The sequence below is a fragment of the Telmatherina bonti genome (assembly GCF_933228915.1).
Source record: "Telmatherina bonti genome assembly, chromosome: 3".
NCBI classification, from domain to species: Eukaryota; Metazoa; Chordata; class Actinopteri; order Atheriniformes; family Telmatherinidae; genus Telmatherina; species Telmatherina bonti.
The window spans coordinates 42,862,412-42,884,068 of NC_136621.1; the positions used below are offsets into that span (position 1 = coordinate 42,862,412).

The window sequence follows — 21,657 nt, forward strand, 5'->3', positions numbered from 1 at the left end:
ACATCCTCCTCCTCTCCACTTCCTCTTCCTCTCCACCGTCCTCTTCCTCTCCACTTCCTCTTCCTCTCCACTTCCTCTTCCTCTCCACCGTCCTCTTCCTCTCCACTTCCTCTTCCTCTCCACCGTCCTCTTCCTCTCCACCGTCCTCTTCCTCTCCACTTCCTCTTCCTCTCCACCGTCCTCTTCCTCTCCACCGTCCTCTTCCTCTCCACCGTCCTCTTCCTCTCCACCGCCCTCTTCCTCTCCACCGCCCTCTTCCTCTCCACCGTCCTCTTCCTCTCCACCGTCCTCTTCCTCTCCACTTCCTCTTCCTCTCCACCGTCCTCTTCCTCTCCACCGTCCTCTTCCTCTCCACCGTCCTCTTCCTCTCCACCGCCCTCTTCCTCTCCACCGCCCTCTTCCTCTCCACTTCCTCTTCCTCTCCACCGTCCTCTTCCTCTCCACTTCCTCTTCCTCTCCACCGTCCTCTTCCTCTCCACCGTCCTCTTCCTCTCCACTTCCTCTTCCTCTCCACCGTCCTCTTCCTCTCCACCGTCCTCTTCCTCTCCACCGTCCTCTTCCTCTCCACCGTCCTCTTCCTCTTTCTTTAAACCAGCCGTTTAGACGGTTGTTTATCTGGATCAAAACACACCTGGAGTTTCTTCTTCATGTTTTATTATTCGGTTAATCTGATAAATCTCTCAGGACGCCGTTACCACCTGGGATGCTTCTCTGAACTTCTACACATCATGTTTGCTGTCTGTGAAACGAGTCCAACGTTAACAAGCTTCACCAGACGAAGTGGATCAGAACCGGAGATCTACTGGACAGAAGATGGAAACGGCGTGAACAATGTCGACCAATCCCAGCCCTCCACCTGTTTGTCCTTTCCAGGTAGGACAGCGACCACTGACAAGTGTGAATGGAGGTTTAGGTTGATCCTCAGGTGGAAGTGAAAGCGGTGACTGCAGATGAACTGGTCAGAACATGTCCAGGTTCAGTCTCGGTCGTCCCAGTTGGTCCAACAAGTTCAGTCCGGTCTGAGCCATCATCAGAGACGCCATGTTGCTGCAGCCGGAGGTGACTGCCACGTCGTACACCGTCTGACCGGCACCATTCCTGCAATAAACGCTCGCCTTGCACCTGAGAGCAGCAAGAAAGGAAGTGACCATCATAAGGTGGAACGAAGTGTAGTTTTTTTTTAACAGCCAATCAGATTGAAGCAAGTGGAAACCGGAAAAAACAGGTGGAAACAGGTACCTGAGCAGGACCTCTGCACACTTAAGACCTTGGGCACCCATAGCTGCAGCATCATGGAGAGCTGTGTTCTTCATACTGAGGAGGAGGAGATCAGTGATGTGTTATTGATCTGACTGTGTAACAGCTGACGGTCCAGAACTTCCTGTTGTCTTTCAGTTTTCTTTTTTTTTCTTTTTTATCATATCTTGTCCAGCATTTAAGCCGCAGAATGACGGTCTGGATGCTGTGTTCTGCTGAGCAAATTCACTTTGCCAAGGGGAGCATTACTGGTATGATGATCCCTTGGATTTTCTGGATTCTTATGTTATATCTTTCTTTATTTTGTTTAATTGTAATGTAGAGTTTCTACTGCTGGACCAGACCGGAGAAGATAGAAGAGAGACAGAAAGACAAAAGGAAAGAGAAAGAAAACACCTCAGAGAGAGAGAGGAAAAGAGAGAGTAAGAAAGAAAAGAAAGAAAAAAACAGACATTTTCATGAACATATGCATATACATCCATATGTATTCATCTATATAAGCGCATGTACACACACATTCACACACATACATAAACAGGCCAATCTGAGATTCTTCTTCCCCCTGCGGAGGACTAGACTATCAACTGTCAGGAGCACCAAAAACTATCAGGTTAAATATAAATGAGAGACAAAGAAAACTAGCTGCTGTTAGTGAATAAACCTGCAGACGACTCAGTGACTGTGTCACATGCAGAACATGCAGAGTGGAACGTGTTCAGAGAAGATCATGCCAGTGTGACCCCTCCCACACAAAGGCTAGAGGCACGCCAGGAGGACCCCCGAGACTCAGGTAGCCAACAGCCGCCCCACTCCAGAGCCAGCTATGGCCCCAGCCAGGAGGCGGCGGAGGGGAGCCCCAGCCGGAGTCCCCCGCGGTCAGGGGGAACAGACCCCAACGCCGGGCGTCGGCCACCCAGCAGAGTGGAATGTGAGGGGGGGGGGGAGGTAGAGTGGAAGTGGGGTGGGGGAGTGTTCAATGAGGGGTGTGTGAATAAAGGGGGAGTATGTAAGTGTAGAGGGGGAGGGATGGGGTGGGAGGTGTGGGCGCGTACAGGAGGTAGGGTATGAATGGAGATGGAAAGGTGAGTTGGGGGCCCCACAGCCCCAAGAGCCCAACGGCAACCCCCCACCCCCGAGGGCAGAAGGCCCAGCCCACACCAATGGAAAACCAGGATCCCCGGACCCCAGTGCATCAGCCGCACTCCCCGGGTACAGGACACCCCCCCCTCCCAACACACACACACACACACACACACACACACACACACACACACACACACACACCAATTCCCTCCCAACACACACCCACATGCTCCATGTCACACCCCCCTACCCCCCCCTTTCCCCACTCATATACTCCCCGATGCACACATACACCACATAACACAACACCCCTCACGAGCTCCCTCTCTACACACCTCGACACACACCCCTTCTCACCCCCAGTTCACACACTCCCTTATTTATCAGCACACACACCCCATCCCACACACATCCCCACCACACCTCAAATCACACACTCCTCCATACACACACACACCCCAACTCACCTTTCCATCTCCATTCATACCCTACCTCCTGTACACGCCCACACCTCCCACCCCGTCCCTCCCCCTCTACACCCCACTTACATACTTCCCCCTTTATAATCCATTTGCTCCCGCACGCCCTCATCTTCCCAACATGTCCCATGTGGGACGCCCCTGGGGGGGCAGAAACCAGTAAGGCCCCGATCAGGGCCCCCACAGCTACCGCCCCCCCCCCCCCAACCCCAAGACACAGCCGACCCAGCAACCCCCAGAGCCAGCAGAGTTCTCCCCCCAATCAGTCCAGCCCCGACCCAGATCTACTGGGCAGCCCTCCCACCCCCCAGCAAAGCCCCGGAAATAGGGGTGTGAGAGGACCTCTTCTCCTGTTCCCCCCTCCCCGCTAATGATTGTTAAGTGTGTGATGTTTGCAATTAAAATTGAGGGGCAGTAACCCCACCATGTTGGGAGAGGGACCGCCTAAGCGGCCCCGCCCACCATACACTGCATGGCCCGCCCCCCAAAACATGTCCATGAGTTGTCTTTTGTGAGTTGTTTTTTTGTGATATGGTGACTAAGTGTAATTAAAACAGGGAGGTGGGCCAGTACTGGGTGCAGTGATCAAGACCACCTTCATGGCCTCTCCCACCACCCAGGACACCGTGCCCACCTCCCAACACCCTGCCTGTGTGTGGTGGAGAGCGGGGAAGGGGATTCAGGACCAGAGGGAAGCCAACCTCCCTCCAGAAATTGAGCTGCCATCTTTCAGTTTTCTTATTGACTGATAAGATATCTGATTGTATGACTTCCGAACCTGTTGCCATGGCAACTGATGGTGCCACTTCGACATTGAAAAGTATGAAAAGTAGGTCGGACTCTTATCAGCAGTTCTTACAGTCCAGACTGTTGGTCCACGTCGGCTCCTCGCTGCACCAGAACAGGAAGTGCATCATGATGACCGTTGACCACAGCAACGGACAACGCGTGTCGGCCATCGCTGCCGCAGCAGGAAGGATCCGCCCCCTGGGGCAAACAGAAACACCTGGTGAGTTAAAATGTCAGGTGACCCAGAGTAAGCTGCTGTTTGGACAGAGACTGGAACCTGATCGAGGAGCTGCTGGACTGTGCTGATCTGACCCCCACCAGGACCAAGTACCTTCAGCAGCTGGTTGTCAGACACCTGCAGCCCGACAACCAATCAGAGAAGAGCGTTCAGTTCTGACTGATCTGGAGTAAAGTGGGTCAGAAAGAGGTGCTGGTCTTACCGCAGGTTTGATCACACCTGGGGCCCGGTCGCATCCTGTCAGGGACATAGAAAACAGCTCTCAGAACCAGGCTGCAGTTTCTGGACCGAACTGGTCTCAGATCTCTCAGGGCTCAGATGTAAGTCGCTTTGGATAAAAGCGTCTGCTAAATGACTGTAGAATAGAATAGATCTGGTTCTGAACTGATTTTACAGAGAAGAACAACTTCTGCTGAAATCCAGGTGAGTTTGTTGAGCCGAGAGTCACACTGAGTCAGACAGTTTGTCAGCCACCTGTGTCAGAGGTCCCAACAGGACTGAGCCCAGTTGGAGACATGGTACTTTACAAGTCCAACATGGACCTGAACCCAGCTGGACTCCCTGTCATCATCATGTGACTTCTTTATATATTCTTACTGAAACTGCTGATGATGGAGCGCTCTGTAATGTTGCTCAGAGATTCAGCCAGATCTGCCGGTCCCGATCTTCCACCTGCCGGTCCTGCCGGTCCCGATCTTCCACCTGCCGGTCCTGCCGGTCCCGATCTTCCACCTGCCGGTCCTGCCGGGCCCGATCTTCCACCTGCCGGTCCTGCCGGGCCCGATCTTCCACCTGCCGGTCCTGCCGGGCCCGATCTTCCACCTGCCGGTCCATCAGAACCATCCTGGCCCAAACCAAAAGCTGGTGACTTTCCAACCTTCGTCATGACTTAGGTAGAATTCAGATTTTCCACTCACCTGTCTCACCTGCTGAGCCGACACAAAACTGAAGGTCAGACTGACTTGGTCATGGTCTTCCTGAATCAGAGCGGAAACCATCTGAGGACAGCAGGAAACAGAGTCAGCCACACCTGTACGTAATGATGTCAGACAGGTAAGGAGCAGGACAGGTGAGTACCTGGCCCAGACGAGGCTCTCCCAGCAGAGCCCTGAAGGGGGCGTTGTTTTGAGCGTGACCTCTGATGTGAGCACACACATGATCCAGCTGCTTCCTCCAGTAACCTGCCGGTGACATCACAGGCTCGGACCAGTAGTTGGCGTGGAAACAGCAGCGTAAAGAGCGGTACATCACCTCGACCGGGGCTGATGGCGGTCAGCGGTGGGCGGTAGGGCACGTGAAGCGCCTTCTGCTGCTCCTTCTTCTCCAACTCAGCCCCTGATGGATAATAAAGTCCAACTGTTTGTGTGTGCCGATCCACAGTGGGCGGAGTTACCTTCAAAAAGGGGGTGGAGCCTGACAGCGCCTGCAGACACAGACAGGTTAGTGTGTGAGCGTAATTCTGTGGATGAGCCAACATCAGTAGTGTTGTACCTGACTGGTGGTGTTGTCCTTGACCGCATGTGTGATGTCACTGCAGCAAGTAGGCGGGGCTTCAAGGAGGACGCCGCAGGCACCACAGAAGAGAGCATATGGATGTCCGCTTGCTCCACATCGCCAACATGTGACGCGCTTAACAGCTCGAGCTGACTAAAAAAACACGACGACATTTCCCACAATGCTTCACTCCACGGGAGGAGGGAGGAAACTGAGCACGCTCAGAAACAGTCAGAAAACCGTGACGAAGGTTTGAGTTGCATCTTGTTTTTGTCCAGTCTGAGGATTAAAGTTAGCTAAAATAACATCAGAACGGAATAAGCTGTGAAAGGAATCAATGCTTCAGCATCAGAAAGTGTTGTGGTGTTAACAGAAGTCTCCCTCCGTGACTAACCTCGCTTTCAACCAGAAACTTCCATCTGAAAAAGAAGTGGCCTTGAACTCAGTCTTCCAAATTAATCATCTTAAAAGTATTTTGTTTTTGAGACAAACAGGCACTTTGTAGTCAAAGTTTGTTTTATCTGGTTTTTCTCCCTCCTTTCATCAATTTTTTACATTGACAATGTCTTTCCCCCGAGATTGCTCCGTTTATTTTCGTCCTTCACTAGGCTAGCTGAGCTAAGCTACCTGATCTCCACCACCTTAGCTAGCAGGGCAGATTTTTTTAGGTGCCAATTCAATTTAAATTGTGATTCTCCCAATTCTTCAATATTGCTGGTTTTTGTCAACTAAAAAAAAACAAAAAAATGGACAAAACTTTTTTTTTTTGGTCATTTTTCTTGATTTTAGTTAAGAAAAAACAACACAGGTGCCAGACCATCATGCCCAAGAAGACGAGTAAAAAGATCAATAAAAATGACAATAAGTTCATAATATATGTTTGTTTTTTTTCTTTAAAAACTTTTTTTTTTTTACAAAAAATGTAGGTGTTCCTTAAAAAATACATTTAAAAAAAATCTATTTTTAAAAAATATTTACAAAAAATTGATTTTAAAATTGTGAAGCAATAAATCCCTATTTTCAATTTTTCAATTCGATTTTCCCACCCCTATTAGCTAGACTGACTGAGCTATGCTAACAGAACAAAGCTAACTGAACTAGGCAAACTGAGTAATGCTTCCTGACCCACACCTGCATTGTTATGCAGATGATACTCAGATATACTTATCCTTTAAACCAGATGAAACAAATCAGCCCAATAGGCTACAAAATTGTCTCATAGACATAAAGACTTGGATGTCTAGAAATGTTCTCCTCTTAAACTCAGATAAGACTGAAGTAATTCTCGTTGGATCTGAAAAACTCAGAGCTAAATTTTCCGGTTTTGTAATGAACCTGGATGGCATTACTTTAGCTTCCAGTGCTACAGTGAGAAACCTTGGAGTAATATTTGACCCTGACCTGTCCTTTGGCCCACATATTAAGCAGGTTACTAAAACAGCCTTCTTTCATTTACGTAATAAAGCCAAAATTAGGGACATTCTGTCTCAGAGTGATGCAGAAAAACTGGTTCACGCTTTTGTTACTTCGAGACTAGATTACTGTAACTCTCTATTATTGGGCTGTCCTAAATATGCCCTGAAAAGCCTTCAGCTGATCCAGAATTCTGCAGCCAGAGTCCTGACCAGAACTAGCATGAGAGATCATATTTCTCCAGTTTTAGCCTCTCTTCATTGGCTGCCTGTTGAATCTAGAATAGAATTTAAAATCCTTCTCCTTACATATAAAGCCCTCCACAACCAGGCACCACTATATATCAAAGACCTCATTGTTCCTTATATACCAAGCAGAGTACTTCGTTCCCAGACTGCAGGCTTACTTGTGGTTCCTAGAGTCTCAAAGAGCCGAGCAGGAGGCAGAGCCTTTGGTTATCAGGCCCCTCTCTTATGGAATAAGCTCCCAGTTAGTGTTAGGGAAGCAGACACCCTCCCCACCTTTAAGACTAGGCTGAAGACTTATCTTTTTGATAAGTCCTATAGCTAGGGATGGTTAGCATCCCTTAGTTATGCTGCTATAGGTTTAGACTGCTGAGGGACATTTCCTGATACACTGAGCTTCTTTGTCTCTCTCTTTATCTCTTTCTTTTACCCCCCCCCCCCCCATAACAGAGTTGCATCATTAACATGTATGTCTCCTGTCTCAGCAGGTCTCCTTGGCCGGGAGTAGCAGTTCCTGTTGTCTGTTGTCTTTCTGTCCTCTTCCCCCCACACAGCAGAGGCAGATGGCTGCCTGTCCTTGAGCCGGGTTCTGCCGGAGGTTTCCTTCCTGTTAAAAGGGAGTTTTTTCCTTCCCACTGTCGCCAGTGTGCTTGCTCAGGATGGGAGGTTGAGTTGGACTCAACTCAATCTGTTGGTTTCCTTATATAGGCTGTTATGAATTGGCTTTCATTATGTTTTCCCCTCTGTCTGTAAAGCGTCTTGAGATGGCATTGCCGTGATTTGACGCGATATAAATAAAGTTGAATTGAATTGAAGCTAGGCTAACTGAGCTATGCTAACAGACCTAAGCTAACTGAGCTATGCTAACAGACCTAAGCTAACTGAGCTATGCTAACAGACCTAAGCTAACTGAGCTAGGCTACCTGAGTTAAGCACTGTGGTTCACCTTGGCGCCGCACCAGTCACAGAATCTGGCATTGCTTTGGTTCAGACGTTTACACCGGGTGCAGGTGGACGTCCTGCTGTCTGCAGCTGGGACAGAGGGAGCGATGACCTCACCGGAGCCCACCTGCAGTAACAGAAGGTAGTGACAACAGAGTCGTGCAGAAGATTTAAAGCCGATGTACCTGAGCAGAGTGAGGTACCTGCAGCAGGCGGCGTTCGCAGGTCAGACAGCTGGAAATGTGCACGGGATTTCCACTTCCACAGGTGACACACACCACATGATCCTAAAACACACACACAGTTATTTCATTTTCAAGTACACTGTTGAGCTGTGTGTGTTTACCTGCAGGGAGAGCCGGGCCTGAGGTTGGCACTGGGAGTCTACAAATGCCTCACAGATCAGACAGGTGTGTGTGTTGTTTGGAACCACCGAGTTACAGAAGACACACAGCAGCGTCTGACAACACACACACACACACACACACACACACACACACACACACACACACACAGTAAGCATCTCCTCACCTGAGCTCACCTGAGTTTGCCTGTCTTGCAGGTGTGTGGTACCTGTCCTGCCTCAGCAGGGGGAAGTCTCTGGCCTGGTAATGGAGGAACCACAGCACCACACTCAGCACAGAACCGAGCTAATGGGTCCGCTGGGCGAGCGTTGAGACAGTGAGGACACCTGGATGGACAGAAGGGGTGGAGTCAGTGAGGAGGAGGATCAATCAGGTTGACATCTCTCCCAGCTGGTTGGCGTGTCCATCTGTTCGTACCGCAGGAAGTCGGTCTCTTGCTGGACTCGGCTTGTCTCTATGCGGCTCAGATTCTTTGCTTCCTGACAGACAGAAAAGATGTCCTGAAATTCAGCAAAGGTCACAAAAGCTGCATCTGGATTCTGATCTTTCGTCACCGCAGACTGGGACCGCTGGCAGGAACTGGTGGTTCTGACGCCAAGGCAGCTGTGTAGGAAGCGTGGACCTGAAAGAGGACTTCCGATCGGTTCTGAAACACAATGGAGACACTGAGGACCATCCATCCAGAACACAGCTGGTCCAGAACCATCTAGTGGCAGCTTGGTTCGGGCTTTGTCTGCAGAATGTACCTTTGCGACTCAGTGAAAAATCGTCAGCGTTCTCAGCAGAGCAGGAAGTTGCATCAGACAGATGCTGGAATGTGAATAATGAAGTTGAGTTATTTCTCCCCACTAGTGGGAAATGTATTCCTATCGAAGCATTATGGACTTAAAGTCACCTGTTGCTGGTTCTCTGGGTCCACATCCTTCAGCTGATCCACTGAGAAGACCTTGGTCACTATAGAACTCTGCCGCCCATCACTGTGGTCAGACACGGTCACATGACAACTGTCCAATCAGTGAACAGCTCTGAAGATAAACGTCATCACCTACCTGGTGACAGCCATGGCTCTGATGGACACCCGGCCAGCCGGCAGCAGGATGGGCCTGCTGTACCTCCTGCAGCCGACTGCCGGCCCCCACTGTCCCACCACTGGCTTTGAGCCATCCAGGGTAAAGTAGATCAACACACCTGCAGTGTCTGAAGACAGACCAGAGGGTTGGTGGTTTCAATGCCACTCCCCAAGTCCACCTGTCATCGTATCTCTGTGAAAAACTTTTTTTCACTCATGCGCTCAGCGAAGGCAGTCGCTTTTTCTCTGCTCTCTCTTCCACCCTCCCTTGTGGCCCGCTACTTGTCCTGTCTGACTCGAAGCCTCTTTTTACATCTCTTTTCCTCAAATTTTTCACATCATGGATCTGATCGGCTGGTCTCTCAACGCAATCGATCAAATTTTCTCATTCCGGAGATCGGGCAGAGGGGAGCCTGCATGTCCTGAGGGGACGCTTCCGGCTGGATATGTTCAGGACTCATGGGCCAGGTAGAGACCGATGTGTCTGGCGGTTCTGTCCTCTGAGGACGTGGAGGATGTTTATATCTTTGGATTATTGGTGATCAAGATTCTGCTGATTGGCGCTGGTGGCGTCCTGATCTACCTGAAGACCCGTGAGATTCTGGCAACAACTAGCAGGCTGACAGAATTCTGTAACGGTATGTGCCGAGCTAGCAGTGCACAGACTCTTGTGTTGACCGGACTCGACCGCAAGCGGGATGCCAGTTTAGCCCAGACTGGTCATCTTGCGTCAGTCCCAGAGCTGGTACCCAGAATCGACAACAACATGGAGAAGATGTCTGCTAGAATCGGTGGAAATTGACCCCCCCGATTCAGCTGTTTGGAGCTGCCAATCTGAGACCTGCTATGGACTCAAGGTCGAAGGCAAATTGTTTTCCTCATCTGGAGCGCAAACAACAATCATATCTGGATTCGGCTTCCCAGCAGCCTTGGGCCGACGCAACCCCCCCCTGAGAACAGAAGAAGACATGTTCACAGACGCTCTGTCCCGCCTCCTCATCCATCCCCAGCCCCCTCCCACATGACTGACCGCCTCGCTGGACTGTGTATGTCTTGTCTGAGTTTGTGCTTAAGTGTATGAGGTGTTTTTTCTTGTGTCTCCAGACCACGCCGTCTCGTGGTGGGGTCCAGAGTTACACGATTTTTTCCCTCAAGCCTCCCTCCTAATGATCCTAATGTATCTTTGTTCTTATCTGTTATAAGGCGACACCTGTAAAACTGGCTGTGGGGCCTAAGCTTCAGTTTAGTTCAGTAAACTTGTCATTCATGTTACACGTCTGTATGTCAAACCTTGGACGAGCTGGCTTGAACCTTGAATTTCCCCTCGGGGATGAATAAAGTATCTTTGATTTGATTTGAACTGTACACCCTTGCAGGTGTCCTAACGTCAGATGGTGGTCAGAGAGCCTGTGGATTCTGATTGGCTGCCACGTTCCTTTATGTCCGAAGTCGCTGCATCTGCGTTTCATCAGCAGGTGTGAATGAGGAGAGGATGGATGATGGATCACATGGAAATCACTTTGCAATGCAATTCAACTTTATTTATAATGCTCTTTGTGGGAGGTGCTACTCTTTTAGCACCTCCCACAGGAGGACACAGTTGAATGCCTTATCCAAGTCCACAAAACACATGTAAACTGGTTGGGAAAACTCTGATGCCACCTCCATGATGAGGGTATAGAGCTGGTCCACTATCCACGACCAGGACGAAAACCAGACTGTTCCTCCTCAACCTAGGATTTGACTATCTGATGGACCCTCCTCTCAGGGACCCCTGAATAGACCTTACTGGGGAGGCTGAGGTGTTTGATCCCCATTATAGTTGGAAGACACGGACCACCACCACCCCGGTCTGCCAGTTCAGAAGCACGCTGATGTCCACATGATGTTGCAGATGCATGTCAACAAAGACAGCCCTAAAACATCCAGAGCCTTAAGGAACTCTGGGTGGACTCACCCTCCCCCAGAGTCACTAAGGAGCTTTATAACTACCTCAGCCCGGGAAATAGGAGAACCCAACCTCAGTAAATGTGTTTTTAGGATTGAGGAGGTCTTTGAAGTATTCCTTCCCATGATGTAGCACTGCTTCTCCCTGAGATGCAAGGTGGTGGACCAGAATCTCCTCAAAGGTGTCCTAAAGTTGTTCTCCATGGTCTCATCAAACTCCTCCCATGCCCAAGTTTTTGCCTCAGCAACTACTGACCTGTACTCCACTTCATCTGTCTATCAGCTGCCTCTGGAGTCCCACAGTCCAAGAAGTCTCAGTAGGTCTCCTGCTTCTGGGATTACTGCCATGACAGCCACCATCAACTTTATAGCCACAGCTCCGGCTTAACAATGAAGGTGCAGAACACAGTCCACTTGGACTCAATATCTCTCATCTCACTTAAGACATAGTTGAAGCTCTGCTGGAAGTGGGAATTAAAGCTCCCTCTGACAGTGGACTCTGCCAGACATTCCCAGCAGACCTTCACAACACAATTGGGCCTGACAGACCTGATCAACATCTTGATCAGGCCCCACAATCTGAACCAAGTCACCACCAGGTGGTGATCAGTTGACAGCTGCTATCTTTACTTGCTGCTAATGTCTAAGACATACAGCCACAAGTCTATATAAAGCTCATCATGGAATTGTGGCCTATAGTTCCCTGGTGCACAGCGCACATATGGACGCGCTTATAGTCAAACATGGCGTTCATTATGGACAATTCGTGACGAGCACAGATGCCCAACAACAAAAGCAATGGCCCTGTTTAAAAAAGAATTTAGATGGGGTCATTGCCCTCATGAGCATAGAAGTTCCCCAGCAGTACAAGGGAGTCCCAAGAGGGAGCAACCTCTAACATTCCCTCCAAGGACTCCAGAAAGGGTGGGTACTTTGAACTCCGGTGCATAAGCACAACAACAGTTAGGACCTGTCCCCCCACCAGAAGGGAGGGAAGCTACCCTTTCGTCAAACCTCAACGTGCAGGTACCAAGCTGGGTGACAATGAGAATGCCCACACCTGCTCGGCGCCTCCCACCATGAGCAACTCCAGAGTGGAAGAAGGTCCAGCCCCTCTCGAGGGTTCTGGTTCCAGAGCCCAAGCCATGCGTCGAGGTGAGTCCAACTATATCTAGCCGGAACCGCTCAACCTCACGCACAAGCTCAGGCTCCTTCCCCACCAGAGAGGTGACGTTCCACGTCCCCGCCAGATCGCCAGAGTCCATGCCTTCAGCCAAACAATGCATCCTTCGACCCCATGACAGGAGGCAGGGCCCATGTTACTTTTCTGGGTTGTGCCCAGCTTGGCCCCATTGACAAAAGCCTGGCTATCAAGCACTTGGCTCTGTGCCCTGTGCCACGGCCTGGCTCTGGAGGGGTACGCCAGTGACCAGCATCTCGGCAAGGTGAACCTTGACTAAAGCTGTTCAGCACACACAAACGAGCAGGGGCCATCACCCTTGAATCAGATCAAACAAAAATCAGATCAAAATGTCAACCTGTAAAAAAAAGGCCAAAATGGGTTTTAAGCAGCTATTTACAAACAGATATAGAGGAGGTCTGTCCATTATATAAAGGCAACTCGTTCCAAAGTTTAGGTGCTGCCACTGAAAAGGCCTGGCCCCCCTTTGAGCTACCAGTGAATCTTTGGCACATTCAGGGTGACTTGGTCAGTCGGTCTAAGAGCCCGAGAAGGTGCATAGGAACTTTGAGCTCAGAGATGTGTAGTGGGGTGATATGACCAAAACCTCATATCCCAATATCGCTCATCGCTCATATCCTCGTAACAATATCCATAACCATATAAAACTGTGTAATGTTGTGTCAGTCATCAGTTATGTATCAGGTGTTGCTAGGCAACAGCATCTGGAGGCAACTTCCATCTGGGGGAACTATGGCCGTATGACGTTCCACAGGTAAATACCTGCTGCAGCGTCTGGAGTTTATTCTGAGCTTTCTCCTCCACTTGACGCTGCTTTTGCTGGTTGACTCTATTCTTTATTCTGGATTCTTTATCCTGATTCCTGCAGGTGATAAAATGAGTTAGTTGTGTCGGAGTCCGTTGTTGGGACTGTGAGCTAGTCTGTTGTCGGTTCCACGTCGCTCTTTTTATATCCAAACCACATCCAGAGCTCCCCTCTTTCAGGAACAAGCTCATCAGTTTGGGTCGGCTGCTCATCTTTTAGTGAATTATCCTCTGAAACACGTCTGCTACCGTCTTCCTCCATGTTCGCTTATTTACAGCGTGCTGTAAAGCTCATCTTGATGTAAAATACTGCAGGACAGCAGCTTATGGTGCCGTAAACGATAGAGCCTCATATGAAATGATGGACATTTTCTATCGTCCAGAGGGTATATATCGTCATATCGCCCAGCCCTTCTTAAAAGTAAGTAAATAGAAGCCTAAAGTGCACGGGCAGCCAGTAAAGAGATGCTGAAACCAGGATTATGTTCTCGTACCCGCATGTTCCAGTTTAAAGTTTAAAGACATAGATGATTGACTCACCCAGAGAGATGGTGCAGTAATCCCACTGGGTGGTAACAAAGCCACGAATCACTGCTTCAAAGTGCTGTCATGCTAAAAAAGCTCTACTTTGGCCAGCAGCCTCAGGGGAAAGCAGCATGACTTTACTACTGACCGAACCAGCTTTCAAGCTTTAATTCTTAATCCATCATAAAACACAGGTGTGCTGTGTGTTACCTGACTGGATGGAGACAGGTGTGTGTTACCTGACTGGGTGGAGACAGGTGTGCGTTACCTGACTGGGTGGAGACAGGTGTGTGTTACCTGACTGGATGGAGACAGGTGTGTGTTCCCTGACTGGATGGAGACAGGTGTGTGTTACCTGACTGGATGGAGACAGGTGTGTGTTCCCTGACTGGATGGAGACAGGTGTGTGTTACCTGACTTGATGGAGACAGGTGTGTATTACCTGACTGGGTGGAGACAGGTGTGCGTTACCTGACTGGATGGAGACAGGTGTGTGTTACCTGACTGGATGGAGACAGGTGTGTGTTACCTGACTGGATGGAGACAGGTGTGTGTTACCTGACTGGATGGAGACAGGTGTGTGTTCCCTGACTGGATGGAGACAGGTGTGTGTTACCTGACTGGATGGAGACAGGTGTGTGTTCCCTGACTGGATGGAGACAGGTGTGTGTTACCTGACTGGATGGAGACAGGTGTGTGTTACCTGACTGGGTGGAGACAGGTGTGCGTTACCTGACTGGATGGAGACAGGTGTGTGTTACCTGACTGGATGGAGACAGGTGTGTGTTACCTGACTGGATGGAGACAGGTGTGTGTTCCCTGACTGGATGGAGACAGGTGTGTGTTACCTGACTGGATGGAGACAGGTGTGTGTTCCCTGACTGGATGGAGACAGGTGTGTGTTACCTGACTTGATGGAGACAGGTGTGTATTACCTGACTGGGTGGAGACAGGTGTGCGTTACCTGACTGGATGGAGACAGGTGTGTGTTACCTGACTGGATGGAGACAGGTGTGTGTTACCTGACTGGATGGAGACAGGTGTGTGTTACCTGACTGGATGGAGACAGGTGTGTGTTACCTGACTGGGTGGAGACAGGTGTGTGTTACCTGACTGGATGGAGACAGGTGTGTGTTACCTGACTGGATGGAGACAGGTGTGTGTTACCTGACTGGATGGAGACAGGTGTGTGTTACCTGACTGGGTAGAGACAGGTGTGCGTTACCTGACTGGATGGAGACAGGTGTGTGTTACCTGACTGGATGGAGACAGGTGTGTGTTACCTGACTGGATGGAGACAGGTGTGTGTTCCCTGACTGGATGGAGACAGGTGTGTGTTACCTGACTGGATGGAGACAGGTGTGTGTTACCTGACTGGATGGAGACAGGTGTGTGTTACCTGACTGGATGGAGACAGGTGTGTGTTCCCTGACTGGATGGAGACAGGTGTGTGTTCCCTGACTGGATGGAGACAGGTGTGTGTTCCCTGACTGGATGGAGACAGGTGTGTGTTACCTGACTGGATGGAGACAGGTGTGTGTTACCTGACTGGATGGAGACAGGTGTGTGTTACCTGACTGGATGGAGACAGGTGTGTGTTCCCTGACTGGATGGAGACAGGTGTGTGTTACCTGACTGGATGGAGACAGGTGTGTGTTACCTGACTGGATGGAGACAGGTGTGTGTTACCTGACTGGATGGAGACAGGTGTGTGTTCCCTGACTGGATGGAGACAGGTGTGTGTTACCTGACTGGATGGAGACAGGCGTTCTGGTGTTGATGTGGTTTTTGGTTCGCTGGGTCTCCAGGTGGATGATGGGAATGATGAGCGGAGCTGACACTGACCCCGCTGCCATAGCAACCACTGTCACACACAATCAATCAATCAATCATTGCTGGAATTTAGTCAATAACATCACAGAAACATCTAACTAATGTATAAAATTGTTTCTCCGTTTGAAGAAAAACGATTCTTTTTACCATCACAAGATTCCTTTCAATTCTGTTTAATAAATGTCGTTTTTCTTGGCAAAGTTTCACATAAGTAACATAAATACATGTAAAAATAAAACTTTCCAAAAGACATTTGATGCTTTGACGCATTTGGAAACAATTTTTTTGATAAAGTTCAGAAATGTTGACCAGCTAATGTCCCGTTTTCTCTCACCTGAGGAAAAGATCCAGTTTTTTACCTTTGAGGCTGAAACTCACCGCAGCTGCGTCACCATAGCAACAGGGAGGGGGGACTTCGTGTGTTCGCCCCCACTTGCCTGAGTGCACCGCCATGTTTGAGAAAAGAAATTAAACAAAGGAGAAGAAATTAAACGGACAGCGTGACGTTAATTTGCATCTTTAAATTGTTATATGATCATGTTTGAAGTGAAACAATAACATTACACCAAGAGAGAATCTGAACATTTCCCTCCCAAAATAAAAAATCTGGTTGTGGTTTTAATCAGGCGGTTTTCAGGACTCCTCGTCTAGAGCACTGCGCGCCATAGACATCATACATAGACATCTTTTATACATAGACGCCTCATTGTGCGCCTGAGACAGCGATAAGTCGCAGCCATATTGGATGTGTCTCCACCATATTGGATGTGTCTCCGCCATATTGGATGGGTCTCTGCTTTCGACCCTTGCTGCAGAATCAACGTAGTTTCCCCACATAACTGTTTTCTGTGGAACAACGCGTATATATTACACACAAACAAAACACTTTTCTACATGACTGGTTTATAAATAATGTTAACACAGGGAATAATCTACTAAATGCAAATGATAAATTGTACTCCTTTGAGATGTTTATGGAAAAATATTATATTGATGCTTCACAAAGAGAGTTTTACATGGTAGCATAATTACCTCCACCAAGGAGGTTATGTTTTTACTGCTTTGTCTGTTTGTGTTCAAGACTTAAAAAGTTCTGGACGGATTTTCATGAAATTTTCAGGACTTGTTGGAAACGTGAAAAGGAAGAACTGATTTAATTTTGGTGGTGATCACCATTTGGATCCAGGAACTTTTTAGAGGCCTTGGTGGAGGTTTACGCTCTCCAAGTGTTTTTCTGGGTAACTTCTGAATTGCACAGTTTTGATACAATACTTTTTTTTCAGACTTTGTACAACTGTATCTCGATTTTGATAAATGTAAATAAAAGATTCAACCGTAGTCAAGAGAAAGCAACAAATATTCTTGTATTTTGTTCAGCATACGGTTGCAATAACCGGCGAAATATTGAAAGCAGATTGTATGGAATTACATTTAACACGGTAGCATAATAATTTATTAGATAAGATAAAAATAGATAAATCCAAATGCATCAATAAACAATCAAACATGTTTGTATCAAATTCATTTGTACATTTATTTATACTGTAGCTATCTTATGTCTTTTTTAAATAGCATTATGAAATAATATTTTAGCACATAGTTTTGAATGTTTTACAGTGATCTGTATCATAACAAGATCTCCGTCCTTTGTAACAAACCAAACTGGGAAAAATTAGGTAAAACCTGAAGTTATTGTTGTGGTTGTTATGGAGACCCATCCAAGATGGCGGTGCGACGAGACGTCAGGTCATAGAGGCAGCGTGATGCTGTGTGGCGTCTATGTTTATTAGGTCTATAGCTACGAGGCCCCTCTTCCGGAACCTGAGTCTATGAGGCTAACAGGCTAACAGGCTCACATCGCTGCTCAGAGTTCTGGCATCATGTCGGAGGTGAAAGTGAAACAGGAGAGGAACGTGACGGAGCCCGCGGACATCGAGAACAGGTGAGAAGTTCTGCTGAGGAACCGAGCCGACGAACCTCTGCTCAGTTCCGTCATAATTAATGTATTCTTGGTTTTAATCAACCAGCCGCGGGTCATTAGTGAGATAAAACCATTTTTAGTGCCTGGAAGGATTTGATAAGTAATGCGGCTTAGATAACAGGTGAGTTTATTCCATCTAACTGGTTTGGTCTACCTGCCAGCTGGCAGCACCTGGTCTACCTGCCAGCTGGCAGCACCTGGTCTACCTGCCAGCTGGCAGCACCTGGTCTTCCTGCCAGCTGGCAGCACCTGGTCTACCTGCCAGCTGGCAGCACCTGGTCTACCTGCCAGCTGGCAGCACCTGGTCTACCTGCCAGCTGGCAGCACCTGGTCTACCTGCCAGCTGGCAGCACCTGGTCTACCTGCCAGCTGGCAGCACCTGGTCTACCTGCCAGCTGGCAGCACCTGGTCTACCTGCCAGCTGGCAGCACCTGGTCTTCCTGCCAGCTGGCAGCACCTGGTCTACCTGCCAGCTGGCAGCACCTGGTCTTCCTGCCAGCTGGCAGCACCTGGTCTACCTGCCAGCTGGCAGCACCTGGTCTTCCTGCCAGCTGGCAGCACCTGGTCTACCTGCCAGCTGGCAGCACCTGGTCTACCTGCCAGCTGGCAGCACCTGGTCTACCTGCCAGCTGGCAGCACCTGGTCTACCTGCCAGCTGGCAGCACCTGGTCTTCCTGCCAGCTGGCAGCACCTGGTCTACCTGCCAGCTGGCAGCACCTGGTCTTCCTGCCAGCTGGCAGCACCTGGTCTACCTGCCAGCTGGCAGCACCTGGTCTACCTGCCAGCTGGCAGCACCTGGTCTACCTGCCAGCTGGCAGCACCTGGTCTTCCTGCCAGCTGGCAGCACCTGGTCTACCTGCCAGCTGGCAGCACCTGGTCTACCTGCCAGCTGGCAGCACCTGGTCTACCTGCCAGCTGGCAGCACCTGGTCTACCTGCCAGCTGGCAGCACCTGGTCTACCTGCCAGCTGGCAGCACCTGGTCTTCCTGCCAGCTGGCAGCACCTGGTCTTCCTGCCAGCTGGCAGCACCTGGTCTTCCTGCCAGCTGGCAGCACCTGGTCTACCTGCCAGCTGGCAGCACCTGGTCTACCTGCCAGCTGGCAGCACCTGGTCTACCTGCCAGCTGGCAGCACCTGGTCTTCCTGCCAGCTGGCAGCACCTGGTCTACCTGCCAGCTGGCAGCACCTGGTCTTCCTGCCAGCTGGCAGCACCTGGTCTACCTGCCAGCTGGCAGCACCTGGTCTACCTGCCAGCTGGCAGCACCTGGTCTTCCTGCCAGCTGGCAGCACCTGGTCTACCTGCCAGCTGGCAGCACCTGGTCTACCTGCCAGCTGGCAGCACCTGGTCTACCTGCCAGCTGGCAGCACCTGGTCTACCTGCCAGCTGGCAGCACCTGGTCTACCTGCCAGCTGGCAGCACCTGGTCTACCTGCCAGCTGGCAGCACCTGGTCTACCTGCCAGCTGGCAGCACCTGGTCTACCTGCCAGCTGGCAGCACCTGGTCTTCCTGCCAGCTGGCAGCACCTGGTCTTCCTGCCAGCTGGCAGCACCTGGTCTACCTGCCAGCTGGCAGCACCTGGTCTACCTGCCAGCTGGCAGCACCTGGTCTTCCTGCCAGCTGGCAGCACCTGGTCTTCAGGTGTTCCAGCAGGTGGTTCTGGTAGCTGCAGGTGAAGAAGAATCCAGGTGTGTTTGTGTTCCAGGATCAAAGAGCTGTGTCAGCAGTTTCCTCAGGGCATCACAGACCAGGTGATCCAGAATGACCTGCCTCACCTGGAGCCTCAGCAGAGGGCCATGGCCATCAACAAGCTGCTGTCTCTGGTCAGTCCAACGCTCCGATCCATCAGATTGATCAGGTATTGATATGTCTCTGATTGGAACCGCCCACTCTGCACCAGGGTCAGCTGGATCTGCTGAGGAACAGTTCGGGTCTCCTGTATCGACTGAAGGACTCTCAGAGCACCAGGTAAAGGCCTACAGTTTGGGGTCAGGTTCTGGTTCTGATTGTGATTCTGATCCGCCTGTCTGTTTCAGTAAGATGAAGGGTTCGGACAGCCAGGAGAAGCTGGTCTATCAGATCATTGAAGACGCAGGAAACAAAGGTACCGAACGGCTCGTGCACAACATCAGCTGGGATCGGATCAGAACACGTGTTGCGTTCGGATCAGAACACGTGTTGCGTGTTGGGATCGGATCAGAACACGTGTTGCGTGTTGGGATCCGATCAGAACACGTGTTGCGTTCGGATCAGAACACGTGTTGCGTTCGGATCAGAACACGTGTTGCGTTCGGATCAGAACACGTGTTGCGTTCGGATCAGAACACGTGTTGCGTTCGGATCAGAACACGTGTTGCGTGTTGGGATCGGATCAGAACACGTGTTGCGTGTTGGGATCCGATCAGAACACGTGTTGCGTTCGGATCAGAACACGTGTTGCGTTCGGATCAGAACACGTGTTGCGTTCGGATCAGAACACGTGTTGCGTTCGGATCAGAACACGTGTTGCGTTCGGATCAGAACACGTGTTGCGTGTTGGGATCGGATCAGAACACGTGTTGCGTGTTGGGATCGGATCAGAACACGTGTTGCGTGTTGGGATCGGATCAGAACACGTGTTGCGTTCCGATCAGAACACGTGTTGCGTTCGGACCAGAACACGTGTTGCGTTCGGACCAGAACACGTGTTGCGTTCGGACCAGAACACGTGTTGCGATCGGATCAGAACACGTGTTGCGTTCGGATCAGAACACGTGTTGCGATCGGATCAGAACACGTGTTGCGTTCGGATCAGAACACGTGTTGCGTTCGGACCAGAACACGTGTTGCGTTCGGATCAGAACACGTGTTGCGTTCGGATCAGAACACGTGTTGCGTTCGGATCAGAACACGTGTTGCGATCGGATCAGAACACGTGTTGCGATCGGATCAGAACACGTGTTGCGTTCGGATCAGAACACGTGTTGCGATCGGATCAGAACACGTGTTGCGATCGGATCAGAACACGTGTTGCGTTCGGATCAGAACACGTGTTGCGTTCGGATCAGAACACGTGTTGCGTTCGGATCAGAACACGTGTTGCGATCGGATCAGAACACGTGTTGCGTGTTGGGATCGGATCAGAACACGTGTTGCGTGTTGGGATCGGATCAGAACACGTGTTGCGTGTTGGGATCGGATCAGAACACGTGTTGCGTGTTGGGATCGGATCAGAACACGTGTTGCGTTCCGATCAGAACACGTGTTGCGTTCCGATCAGAACACGTGTTGCGTTCGGATCAGAACACGTGTTGCGTTCGGATCAGAACACGTGTTGCGTTCGGACCAGAACACGTGTTGCGTTCGGATCAGAACACGTGTTGCGTTCGGATCAGAACACGTGTTGCGTTCGGATCAGAACACGTGTTGCGTTCGGATCAGAACACGTGTTGCGTGTTGGGATCGGATCAGAACACGTGTTGCGTGTTGGGATCGGATCAGAACACGTGTTGCGTTCCGATCAGAACACGTGTTGCGTTCGGACCAGAACACGTGTTGCGTTCGGACCAGAACACGTGTTGCGTTCGGATCAGAACACGTGTTGCGTTCGGATCAGAACACGTGTTGCGTTCGGATCAGAACACGTGTTGCGTTCGGATCAGAACACGTGTTGCGATCGGATCAGAACACGTGTTGCGTTCGGATCAGAACACGTGTTGCGATCGGATCAGAACACGTGTTGCGATCGGATCAGAACACGTGTTGCGTTCGGATCAGAACACGTGTTGCGATCGGATCAGAACACGTGTTGCGATCGGATCAGAACACGTGTTGCGATCGGATCAGAACACGTGTTGCGATCGGATCAGAACACGTGTTGCGATCGGATCAGAACACGTGTTGCGATCGGATCAGAACACGTGTTGCGATCGGATCAGAACACGTGTTGCGTTCGGATCAGAACACGTGTTGCGTTCGGATCAGAACACGTGTTGCGTTCGGATCAGAACACGTGT

General features: G+C 50.2%; 2 protein-coding genes across 4 annotated transcripts in view; one reads left to right on the forward strand and one right to left on the reverse strand.

Annotated features, from left to right (window-relative positions):
- Positions 1-959: 959 nt before the first annotated feature.
- On the reverse strand, positions 960-15,707 carry dzank1 (double zinc ribbon and ankyrin repeat domains 1; the record flags this gene model as incomplete). Its single annotated transcript, XM_079264288.1, has 17 exons — positions 960-1,122; positions 1,240-1,314; positions 3,679-3,806; positions 3,886-3,963; positions 4,519-4,668; positions 4,764-4,844; positions 4,924-5,027; positions 5,098-5,269; positions 5,338-5,493; positions 7,945-8,067; positions 8,144-8,227; positions 8,287-8,400; positions 8,514-8,631; positions 8,723-8,784; positions 9,201-9,282; positions 9,355-9,502; positions 15,599-15,707. 17 exons carry the CDS (start codon positions 15,705-15,707, stop codon positions 960-962), a joined length of 1,947 nt encoding a protein of 648 aa, XP_079120414.1.
- A 1,804-nt stretch (positions 15,708-17,511) lies between these two features.
- Positions 17,512-21,657, forward strand: part of polr3f (polymerase (RNA) III (DNA directed) polypeptide F) — a 29,738-nt gene continuing 25,592 nt past the window's right edge. For all 3 annotated transcript variants that reach the window (XM_079264676.1, XM_079264677.1, XM_079264675.1), the window contains exons 1-4: positions 17,512-17,626; positions 19,368-19,485; positions 19,563-19,630; positions 19,699-19,766. In XM_079264676.1, the coding sequence (XP_079120802.1) occupies positions 17,565-17,626; positions 19,368-19,485; positions 19,563-19,630; positions 19,699-19,766 (316 nt within the window). In that variant the 5' untranslated portion in view covers positions 17,512-17,564. The remainder of the gene's footprint in view (positions 17,627-19,367; positions 19,486-19,562; positions 19,631-19,698; positions 19,767-21,657) is intronic.